Below are 12,368 nucleotides of genomic sequence, written 5' to 3' on the forward strand. Positions count from 1 at the left end.
GATAATTCATTGCACCCAGCTGGTGTCCCAGGTCTAAAGCAGTCCTTGATTAGCGGGGAACAATTAAATGCAGTGAAACTGGCATTGTGGTAGAGTTGGAGTTTAAAGGGCCTGGAGGTTAGAGCGGCAGTTAACTCTGGCTGTAGATGGTCACCTGCCATTGTGGCCTTGAGCAAGGCACTGAACCCATAAAATTCAATCTTAGCATTTAATTATAAGCCAAAATGTGTCTGACAATTTACTACACAATATTCTCCTACAGGAGCTGATGGACCCCACCTGCCCACTGTCTCTATCCACCAAGGCTAAAATGTGGAGCTGCTACTTGCTCAACATCCTGTGTTGTAACAACATCCCAGTTATACGCACCTTGGTGGGGTCACAGAGCCTGAGGCTGACCCTAGAGGCTCTGGAGGGACAGGACTGGTACGGCTGGCCGAAGAACTACGCTAGGGAACTGCTCTGCATGCTAGGGTTCTGGGCACCACAGGTTGTTACAACACTAGGCGCAGGACAGGTTACAGAGCAAAACAATGGCTCTTAAGCAAACTCATTTCTGAGCCTTTGTTTGAGGTCAGGTTTAAACATAGGCCAACGGATGTCACTATTCTTTTGGAAGTTTGAGAAATTAAAAAGGCAAGTTAGTAAAAAAAATGTTTATTTCACAGAAGTCCTGAAGCATATGTACACAGAGTGCATTAAAACAGCACTATAATGAACATTTCTCAAACATAGGTTATCACAAATATATTTAAACAGCAAAGATAAAAAGGGAAACTTCGCTTTTCATAATCACATGGTAAGCTGTTGTGGTTTATCAAAATAAAAATCTTATGCAAATAAGGCACAAGTATCTCTTCAGATGTAAGCAGAGAAAATATAAGAAGCAACTACAGGCACCAGTGCCAGAATGACAAGTCCATAACACAGTCCAGACATCTCCCAAATTTGAGTTACACCAGTGCACTGAAGTTCTGTCACTCAATCATCCTTTGAGGGTTCATCTTCCTGTTGTTCTGTGACATCATCCAAGACATCAGCCCCGGGTGTGAAATCACTGCTGGTACATTGGTCATCAGATTCATCTAGCGCTTCCAACTCATCTTCGGTACCAAGGGTGAACTCTTTCAAGTCATCCAGACTATCCGGACTCTTTCCAGTCAACCTCTGAGGAGATAGCGTGAGCTTTGAACATCACAAGCGACCTTAAGTTTAAAAGCATCCAGCATACAGACAAATACCCTTATATGTTGCATCAATTTCCCACTACTTACCTCTATCATGTCAGCCATGTGACGTACGTGCTGGGCCAGCTCCTGAAGCTCATCATTCTCAGTCTTCAGCTGGGCTATCTGCTCATCCTTGGCATCAATGTCTTTGTGCAACTAATCAAACAAGGTGATTGTCAATTTCTCAAACTGACTGTGTCAGGCTTCACCATCAGCTAAAAAGGTCATTTCAGACCCCACTATCAGCTTAAGTCAATGGCACTATATTCAAACGACCTGGGATCAAAATTCTACAAGAATGTGAAAAACAGACATCTCTGAAACAGACTAACACCCATTGTGCCAGAGAGACTGATTGACAAATTGCACCATGGGAAAGGGACAAGTTGATGGCTAAACAGTCAGCTTTCATCAGTGATGAACTCACTTTCTCATTCTCCTGGAGAACGCCGTAGAGCGCTTTTCGTCTCTCCTCAGCTACCTCCTTCCAGTAAGAGGAGGGAGGGGTTTCTGAAACAGGGGGGTAGGCCATTTCAATTGAAGAACCATTAGAGATTAATGAGAGAATATAGATATTTCTATGGGATTAAAAGTATGACATTGTACATATAGACAAAATAAACCCAGTCCATTTGTGAAACATGGATGTGATAAATGGGATTAGGATCATGGCCAGCCATAAAACAGTTAATGCTTACAATTCCTTGAATACAAACATACCTTTGACCATTAGTTCATAGGCCTCCTTGGTAACGCCATCAGGTAGATTTTCATTTTCTGTGTTTATAGATTTGACGGCAACTTCAGCCTTCACCCTCTTTGAGCCCTTCCCTTGTTCTGCATTCCACTGTTTTCTTTTGGGAACCACCTTTCCTGTCTAACAAAAACTAAGAATTACTTGATCAGCACAGTTGTTGGTAGATCATTTACCAATAAAATGACAGCTGCGCCATACAGGTTGCAAAACAGTTGGGAAGAAACGTACAATGTCGATTCAGTGGCACATGATTAACGAACTGATACACAACACCTGCTCCAAAATTAAGTCTTTCAATTTAAAATTATACAAAATTCTAGCAACCAATAGAATGTAATGTATATGGGGACAGTCATCCCAGCGCTGCAGATTCTGCTGGAGACAGTTATTAGGGCTGAGCCCAATTAGGCGACTGAGATTGTTTTAGTTGAGCAGTAACACATAGGTGTGCATACCTCAGTGAACTAATCCATTTGAGGCATAGACTAAAAGCCAATTTATGCTTGATTTCAAAATGTGGCCAGACTCCATATAGTGGGTGTGACACAAGTGCAGAGCCCCCAGAAGCAAAAAAAAAAGAAGCTCTGTACCACATTGCCCAAAATGTAATAATGCGGAAGGCACTGTACTGCTTCGCATTGACATGACTGGTTGACAGTAGTTGGGGGCAGTACATCCTATATAAACAAACTAATTTCCTTGACAACAGCGCTGTGAAGTAGTATGAATGTCCCAACTTCTGCTCTGGCCATATCACCGTAAATGCTGCATGGCCAACGCCGATGTCGGATTGACCATGCGCCCAGATGCGCTTCTCTCCAGAATTGCCCCCCCAATTTATGCAGTCATCATTTTATAACTGTGTGAATTGTTTGATTATATATTAACATATATGACCAGCAGTACACTTACCATGAATTCATATCATTTTTAATCTACAATGTTAGGTTATGGTCATTTATTTTAATGCATTCAATATTATTTACAGTCTTCCTGTTCTCAATGTCAGAGTGGCCACAATGTTTGCAGTCCAAATCCTACACTACCCTTGTGAGAAACAAGTTTCGGTTACTATAATTCCATTTACAAGTCCTGTCAATTTAGTTATCGTCTTTTGTTTGGCGCACTCCTGTCAATGTTAATTAAGGACGTGCACACATAGAAGTAGGCCTACACGCTGCCTGCATGCAAATGTAAGCATATAAATTTGGGGGATCTGATAGTACTTCTAATTGGCTTAACGCACCACCACTAATGACCTTTGGAGCGTCTCAAAATAATGCTTTCACCTCAAACAGCAAGAAAACGAAGTCTGATTTACATCCATTGAGAATCACAATAGTTCCTCAATGAACTTCAAAAGTATTTCCAGCTTGCTGCCTCTCCATAACCCCAAAAGGTCATAAAATAGGCTTCTTATCAGTGCTTAACTTGGACTGAAATACTCAGCTCCATTGAGCTCCCACCCAAGTCAATTGCTGCTTCTTATCCCTTGTGTAAATAGCCTACAGCTGTGTGTCCCGAGCTCAATGGTGCTGGAAACTGAGGGCCTAGAATATTTTACACAATGTTGCAAGTTCACTAGCACATTGCAGACAGGACCCCAAATTAATATGCGGTTTCAAGTTTGTTGCTGACAGGCCATGTGTAGCCAATGTGATTTATAGGATATTTTTAATCAGGATATTTTCTACCTGCAATGTGGGCTATTTTTTACGTAGTTGACAATGGCAATAGAAGTTATCATTTAGATAGCATTTTGATTAACCACATGACAATGTGTTCACCTGGCCGTGCTGCTGCTCCAGTTCCAACTGTTCTGCCTGCAGCTATGGAACCCTGACCTGTTCACCGGACGTGCTACCTGTCCCAGACCTGTTGTCCCAGACCTGCTGGAACCCTGACCTATTCACCGGACGTGCTACCTGTCCCAGACCTGTTGTTTTCAACTCTCTAGAGACAGCAGGAGTGGTAGAGATACTCTCAAAGATCGGCTATGAAAAAGCCAACTGACACTTACTCTTGTGTTACTGATTTGTTGCACCCTCGACAACTACTATGATTATTATTATTTGACAATGCTGGTCATTTATGAACATTTGAACATCTAGGCCATGTGCTGTTATAATCTCCACCCGGCACAGCCAGAAGAGGACTGGCCACCCCTCATAGCCTGGTTCCTCTCTAGGTTTCTTCCTAGGTTTTGGCCTTTCCAGGGAATTTTTCCTAGCCACCGTGCTTCTACACCGGCATTGCTTGCTGTTTGGGGTTTTAGGCTGGGTTTCTGTACAGCACTTTGATATCAGCTGATGTAAGAAGGGCTATATAAATAAATTTGATGAAGACAAATGAAATGAAACTTATAAATCATAACTGGCTCAATCGAGCGGTAGAAGTGGTAAGATAAGTTGGCAGGGTTAGAAGGAAATGTATAAATCAAAGGGGATTGGAAATTACACAAACAAAGACATTGATAGAAGACAATATTAACACTGACACACCCCCCACCCAAAAAAATACAACATGGTTAGCCAAATACACCGATTTGTGCAACAGTCCCCAGGACATACCAGCATTACTCTGCCAAGGTTCTTATTGACTGCAGCTTGCTGGAGGACTTGCAGAGTTTTCCTTGTAGGTCCCATGTCTTGAATGGACCCACCAAAAAAGCTCTGAAATAAAACATGAAGACAAACACATTTAAAGTTTAATCAAGTAGTTGGTTAATTGTGTAACAATTCAACAAAAAGCCTGTGCTCATGTGATTCCATACAAAACCAGTCAGGAGTGTCACACCCCTCTCCATGAAAAACCACTAAGGTACAACATTGGCGGGAAAATAAGCAACCCTCTCCGTGACCTCAGTGAGCACACTCAGCATTTACCTGGGTATAGTGCCATTCAACGAACCCTACTCTGGTTACACTGTCACTTCTGGGATAGCAAATAAGTGAAGTGTCTGAACGGCCCTTCGTCTCACGTGAAGGCAGACCTGGGTTCAAAATAGCATTTTTTAAAAAATCTTTTTTTAAATCACATGCTGTGTTTGAACTTTGTTGCAATGGAACCAATAGAAGAGCCTAAACAATCCAACCCCCCCCACCCAGTCTACCGGGCACTCCAGGCAGGCTAAAGCAAATTTCCAATAGTATTTGAACCCAGGTCTGGTAACCAGAGGTGTGGACTCGAGTCACAAATATGATGACTTGCAACTTGACTTTGACACCAATGACTTGTGACTTAACTTGGACTTGAGCCTTTTGACTCGACCCGACACCCTCCCAAAGCACAGATATTAAAAATGATGCTATAAAAAAAAAAAGTGTGCAGTGCATCAACTCTTCATTTAACAGATTACAGTTTGAATCGGACAGCAGCCAATCAAATTGTGCCAGCTGAGGAAAAAGTTGCACGTGGCAGTGCAGAGGAATGTAGGCAGGTGAATTCAGATGGCGCTAGAGGTCTACCGATTATGATTTTTCAACGCCGGTACCGATTATTGGAGGACCAAACAAATCCGATTTAAAAATCGGCCAATTATTTAAAAAATGTATTTGTAATAATGACAATTACAACAATACTGAATGAACACTTATTTTAAGTTAATATAATACATCAACAAAAACAATTTAGCCTCAAATAATGAAACATGTTTAAATAATACAAAAACAAAGTGTTGGAGAAGAAAGTAAAAGTGCAATATGTGCCATGTAAGAAAGCTAACGTTTTAAGTTGCTTGCGCAGAACATATGAAAGCTGGTGGTTCCTTTTAACATGAGTCTTCAATATTCCCAGGTAAGAAGTTTTAGGTTGTAGTTATTATAGGACTATTTCTCTATACCATTTGTATTTCATATACCTTTGACTATTGGATGTTCTTATAGGCACTATAGTATTGCCAGTGTAACAGTATAGCCTCCGTCCCTCTCCTCGCTCCTACCTGGGCTCGAACCAGGAACACATCGACAACAGCCACCCTCGAAGCAGCGTTACCCATGCAGAGCAAGGGGAACAACTATTCCAAGTCTCAGAGCTAGTGACGTTTGAAACGCTATTAGCGCACACCCCGCTAACTAACTAGCCATTTCACATCGGTTACACCAGCCTAATCTCAGGAGTTGATAGGCTTGAAGTCATAAAAAGTGCAATGCTTGAAGCATTGCGAAGAGCTGCTGGCAAAACGCACAAAAGTGCTGTTTGAAAGAATGCTTACGTGCCTGCTGCTGCCTACCATCGCTCAGTCAGACTGCTTTATCAAATCATAGACTTAACTATAACATAACACACAGAAATACGAGCCTTAGGTCATTAATATGGTCGAATCCGGAAACTATAATCTCGAAAACAAAACGTTTATTCATTCAGTGAAATACGGAACCGTTCCGTATTTTATCTAACGGGTGGCATCCATAAGTCTAAATATTCCTGTTACATTGCACAACTGTCAACGTTATGTCATAATTACGTAAAATTCTGGCAAATTAGTTCGCAACGAGCCAGGCGGCCCAAACTGTTGCATATACCCTGACTCTGCGTGCAATGAACGCAAGAGAAGTGACAATTTCACCTGGTTAATATTGCCTGCTAACCTGGATTTCTTTTAGCTAAATATGCAGGTTTAAAAATATATACTTCTGTGTACTGATTTTAAGAAAGGCATTGATGTTTATGGTTAGGTAGAGTCGTGCAACGATTGTGCTTTTTTCGCAAATGCGCTTTTGTTAAATCATCCCCCGTTTGGCGAAGTTGGCTGTCTTTGTTAGGAAGAAATAGTATTCACACAGTTCGCAACGAGCCAGGCGGCCCAAACTGCTGCATATACCCTGACTCTGTTGCAAGAGAAGTGACACAATTTTCCTAGTTAAAAGAAATTCATGTTCGCAGGCAATATTAACTAAATATGCAGGTTTAAAAATATATAGTTGTGTATTGATTTTAAGAAAGGCATTGACGTTTATGGTTAGGTACACGTTGGAGCAACGACAGTCCTTTTTCACGAATGCGCACCGCATCGATTATATGCAACGCAGGACACGCTAGATAAACTAGTAATATCAACCATGTGTAGTTAACTAGTGATCATGATTGATTTTTTTAATAAGATAAGTTTAATGCTAGCTAGCAACTTACCTTGGCTTCTTACTGCATTCGTGTAAGAGGCAGGCTCCTCGTGGAGTGCAATGTAAGGCAGGTGGTTAGTGTTGGACTAGGTAACCGTAAGGTTGCAAAATTGAATCCACGAGCTGACAAGGTAAAAATCTGTCATTCTGCCCCTGAACAAGGCAGTTAACTCACCGTTCCTAGGCCGTCATTGAAAATAAGAATGTGTTCTTAACTGACTTGCCTAGTTAAATAAAGGTGTAAAAAAAATTTAAAAAAAAAAAAAAAAAAAGTGTCCAAAAATACCGATGTCCGATTGGTATGTAAACTTGAAATCGGCCCCAATTAAATCGGCCATTCCGATTAATCGGTCAACCTCTAGATAGAGCCCTTGGAAAGAAACAAAATTATTATTTTCGGGTATAAAGACCACACTGTATAAACAAAAAATGGATTGCAACTTGCAAAACATGCGGGAAGAAAATTACTGACGGAGGCGCAACAACTTCCAGCTTTGTTCGACATTTGAAGATGCAAAGAACGCTAAGTGTAATGTAAATGTGAAATGTAAAGTCGTGGCTAATATAGCCAACAGCTATATAATTTATATCTTTGCTAGTGTAGCATGTAGGTTAACGTAACTTTAAATCGATGAGCCTCCACAGTCAGTCAACGCGGGAACGTGAACATTGCACCCAAGATTGAGCTACAACTGGCTAGGCAGTTGGTAGCCTAAATCCTGCCTGATGTTACTGCTGTTCCTAAAACCATTGACATACGTTAGCCTACTGTAACCACACAGAGGGTGTCGCCCGATTGAGCCCCATAGATCCTCGATTGCTATGTGGGGGTGTTTTTCTCATGGCTACCCATGTATTTCCATGGAAATATAAAGTTTATTTGGAAAGTAATACATATATTTGTAAAAGCATTCATGATTTGCGTAAATGTAATATACTAACTATTACTCTTTTTAAAAATATGAAAATGGTATTACATTTGGTGAGGAGCACATGACTAGTTTTTGAGACTTGAGAGCTGAGACTTGAGAGCTGAGACTTGAGAGCTGAGACTTGAGAGCTGAGACTTGAGAGCTGAGACTTACAAAACAATGACTTGGTCCCACCTCTGCTGGTAACTGACTGGATTGCACAGGCAGGTGTGGGAAAAGGGTAGGCTTACCCTGCGCCTAGCACAACTGCATGCATGGGCCAATTGCCTGCCAATTCCCACAGGCTGCAATTCGCTCCAGGTCATCATCTTACCCGCTGACATTAACCAATTAATTACTGTGGGAACTAGTCTTAAAAAGCTAATTATGGGAAATGACAAGTTAGTGAGTATGCAAACATTAACCCTAACAATAGTAACAGGCACGCGGTAGAGTCATGAATTTCAAAACGTTGAGTTCCAATTCTGGAGGTGCATGAAGGATCTGTGGGTTAAAACCACTTCAGTTAACTTGCTGAATTGTAATGGTTCGCCTCCTTGCACATAATACTTAGCACTAGACTGGGGATTGGCATATATATTATTTGCTTACCTTTATGTTGTCAGAGGCTTTATTCCCAGGTTTCATTTTCCTAATGGACATTTTATTGACAAGACCTGGTGAGAAAGGTTACACTGTAAATCCTAAAGGCAATTTACAACTCGGAAAAAGTGACTTAAGAATGGTAAGTTAAATCGTTAAAATGTAGCCAAGAATGTTGATACTGGAATAGCGTTCTATAACTGTCAGACTTCCCATCTCGCCGGAAGAGAAAAAAACCGCCAAAAATGGCTGGCAATGTACGGCCACAGACAAAAGCAGAAAGTTACCAGGATCTTTGGTATGCGGCCAGGTTAAGTAATAATTGTCTACATAGTTAACATTATGAATGTCTTGCTCCAAAGATACTAACGCGGACCAAATGAGCTAGTTAGTAAAATAGAAAGGATCAAAATCATAAACCAAACCGGCTAAAACAAGTAACTAGCTGGCGTTAGCTAACACAGTACTGGCCAACATTCCTTTTTTTGTCACAAAAAGGCGCTATCATTCGTGTAATACACTTATTGACTTGAGCGTATTTGATCGGAGAGAAATTCAAAATGTTATACTACCATATAATAACGTAACTCACAGTTTTGGCAGCTTCCCGAGAGTGGAATCAGATTGTTTTACTTTATTTCTCGGAAGTCACTGTTCTTTCTCGCCAACTCGCGCCAGGAGCTTAAATATCCTCTTAATCACGTGACGTGATGCTACTTCTGGAGTTTGTCACTCTTTCAAAATAAGAGTTGTTATCCGTTCTCGTTCTGTCCAGTAAACTAAATTAATTATGAAAGTAAAAATGCTAGAAAGTATGCACAGTTATCAACAATCAATATATCTTAGTTAATTATCAAACATGCGTTTCCAAAAGTGAAAATAATTAAGTGATATTTGTTTAGATTTTATTTTGTACATTTTAAAGGTAGAGAGTGATATGGCATAGATCAGGGACTCCGGAAGGGGAAAATTGAGTCCCACGAGAAAGCAAGTACAAGATGGGTGTCAGGGATGGAGTGGTAGTATTATCATAAGAAGACATGTACTTGGAAATCAGAGGAGGAATGGAGATGGAGGGAAAAAGAGAGGGAGAAGAGGTCTAAGAGAGTGAGCTTGAGTTGGATAAAAAATGGTGGGAAAAGGGTGATGGTTTGTCAAAGAAGAATGGTAGAAAGTGTAAGCAGAGGAAGCTGAAGACAGGAGGATAAATGGAAGTGAATGAGGGTAAAGTTATCGGAGACCGGGGTATGCACCGAGGATCAGGATGAAGAAGAGTCTGACAGTAGGAGTGAAGTTCCTGAACTCTTGCCTTTTGGCTGATTCATTTGTGGTTTCATGGTGGGTGAAAAAAGGGGTCATGTGGAATCGGTGAGGGTAACTAGAAGTGGTCTAGTGATAATTGTTTGTGTTTCTGTTGGGCAGAGGAAGAATGCGCTCGAAGTAAAACGAATGGGGCAAGAAAAGTGAATTGTTTCATTCTCAAGAAAAGGGCACCAATGAAAGCAGTGATAACTTGGGTAGCAGTAGATATAAATGTTGACCAGCTGGGGGCAAAGATTCCCGGTGTATGCGATGTTCGTCGTTTGATGCGACGCAGACAGGTTGGCGAGAGTGGGGATTCATTGTCTGTTCTATTGAGTTTTGAAGTTGAGTCTTTGTGAAGTTAGGATACAAGTTATCCTGTATGAGTGTATGTGCCGAATACATTAAGATGTTACAGGTGTCAAGCTTATGGGCTTGTGGCATTAGTGTTTAGGAGGGAGGGTCCATTGTGTGAGAAATGTGCAGAAGGGCATGAGACAAAGGAATGTGTACTATTGGGGAAAGTAGTGGAATGTGTTAATTGTAGGGGTGCCCATGGCGCTGGGGATCAGAAATGTCCCGTGCTAGAGAGGCAGGTTGAGGTATCCAGGGTTAGAGTAGTGCAGAAGTTGTCATGCTGAGGCAGTGAAGAAAGTAGAGGCAGATGGGTTAAGGGGGAGGAGTGGTGAGAGTAGTAGAGATATACCAGTACAGAGGGATAGGCCAAAAAGTGAAATGCATTTCAGTAAGATTGGATTTTTAGCATTTAAAGCAATGGTTATCAATTGTACTGCAGGGACGGAGCGGAAATTGAGGTTGTGGTGGCAGCTACAGAGGTATTTGAGTTACAGGATGTGTTAAGTGGTGATGTCCCATCCTTTCAGGGTGATGGCATGATGTAGGAGTAAATACATTTAATTAGGAGTAGGAGGGTGTCAATTTTATATAATTTTGAAATTAGTGAGTAGTGTTAGATGGTAGGGTATTTATTTAGTACATTTTTCTTTTCAAGTAAAGTATAAGGGAGTTGTACTCCAGTCTAGTACATTTACATTTAAGTCATTTTGCAGATGCTCTTATCCAGAGCGACTTTCAAATTGGTAGTAGGTGGCGGTAATGCAACAAATTGGATGCTAACCGCTGTTAAACCTCAGAAGAAGAAGACACCATAGATCAGAGATGGGCAACTCCAGTCATTGGATGCCGGAGTGGTGTCACACTTTTCCCCCATCCCTAGCAAACACAGCTGATTAAACTAATTGTATTCTAACCTGAAGACCATGATTAGTTGATTATTGGAGTCAGATGTGTTAGCTGGGACAAAAGTGTGACACTAATCAGGCTCCCGAGGACTGGAGTTGCCCATTCCTGATGTAGATGCTGAAAGTAAACAGCAGCATAGTAGGTCAATATCCTCAACAATAGCGTTGAAGCGCCACTTCTCCGCTGTTTTGGTCCCGTGCACATACTTGTGTGAAAGTGAAGTTGTGCATCTCACTCACCCCAATATCTGCAGTGCTGCTCATGGCAACATTTCACTGAGTCTACCTTCAAAATGTTTTTGTGCCTGTGCATACTCCTATCTAATGGACTGTAAAAAAAAAAACAACCGTACATCATATCTCAATAAAAGTTTCATTGTACTCTGTAGCACCCATATAATATGCAAAACATTTACATCCCCTGAACCCTTTTTTTAATATAGAGAATAAACAGGGACAGTTTTGTAAGTTAAAAATGTGTTATCCTTCACAAAAATGAAAATAGTGTGCGCTCATGGGAATATATACAGAAGGCCTTTATTTAATAGTAAAAAGCAGATTAGTATTCACAACTCTGACTGAAGGCATAGCCTGACAGTGAGCATCTACTACATTGTTTTATAGATTCTATTGTACAGTATGTTCTAAAGCACCACCAACCAAAGACATTGTCTATTTTAAACGTAAAGGAGCAGTTCTTTTTTAGAACCAAATCTCTATTTTTGATGTTAATGGCATGCTATAGAAGGGTCCAGGCACCTTTTTTGTGATTTCACATGTTTTTGAGAAACTTACACTAAACAGCAAATCACTTCCCCGTTGTGTAGTATGGGGGCCCTGAAAAAACATGAACAAAGGCTCCAAAACCCCCCAAATATGTCATTTTATTAATGGCAATGCTCTCAGTATAGTGATGCAGGTCTTTAGATATTGTGTCATTCAGAACTTTATCCACAACATTTTGTTGTGACTCCAGCAATACCTCTGTCCATTCTACATGTAACTGCCAAAATAAAGGAAAGTCTTGAGTAAACAAGAGATACAAAGTATATAGGGAGGAGGTGAGGGCCCTGGGAGAGTGGTGCCAGGAAAATAACCTCTCACTCGATGTCAACAAAACAAAGGAGCTGATTGTGGACTTCAGGAAACAGCAGACGGAGCACGCCCCTATCCACATCGACGGG

The 12,368-nt window shown here is 41.0% G+C and overlaps 1 protein-coding gene across 2 annotated transcripts; it reads right to left on the reverse strand.

Annotated features, from left to right (window-relative positions):
- Window positions 1-641: 641 nt before the first annotated feature.
- On the reverse strand, window positions 642-9,318 carry LOC115173922 (geminin). 2 transcript variants are annotated; one of them, XM_029732437.1, is made up of 7 exons: window positions 9,213-9,318; window positions 8,630-8,694; window positions 4,557-4,658; window positions 1,950-2,106; window positions 1,657-1,739; window positions 1,275-1,385; window positions 642-1,167 (listed from the first exon to the last, which is right to left on the reverse strand). In XM_029732437.1, the coding sequence occupies exons 2-7, from the start codon at window positions 8,678-8,680 to the stop codon at window positions 982-984; spliced, it is 690 nt and encodes a 229-aa protein (XP_029588297.1). In that variant the 5' UTR covers window positions 8,681-8,694; window positions 9,213-9,318; the 3' UTR covers window positions 642-981. The 2 variants fall into 2 exon arrangements, with proteins under 2 accessions (XP_029588297.1, XP_029588296.1); XM_029732436.1 differs by having other exon boundaries at window positions 642-1,185.
- Between the last annotated feature and the right edge of the window lie 3,050 nt (window positions 9,319-12,368).

The sequence above is a fragment of the Salmo trutta genome, chromosome 34 (assembly GCF_901001165.1).
Source record: "Salmo trutta chromosome 34, fSalTru1.1, whole genome shotgun sequence".
Lineage (NCBI taxonomy): Eukaryota > Metazoa > Chordata > Actinopteri > Salmoniformes > Salmonidae > Salmo > Salmo trutta.

What these genes read in the sequence shown, in the direction of transcription:
- LOC115173922 (XM_029732436.1), bottom strand. Translation starts at nt 8,680, where the DNA reads ATGTCCATTAGGAAAATGAAACCTGGGAATAAAGCCTCTGACAACATA. An exon ending in AAGCCTCTGACAACATAAAG is followed by an intron (nt 4,659 to 8,629) that starts GTAAGCAAATAA and finishes GTTTTATTTCAG; the next exon opens with AGCTTTTTTGGTGGGTCCAT. An exon ending in ACCTTGGCAGAGTAATGCTG is followed by an intron (nt 2,107 to 4,556) that starts GTATGTCCTGGG and finishes AGTTTTTGTTAG; the next exon opens with ACAGGAAAGGTGGTTCCCAA.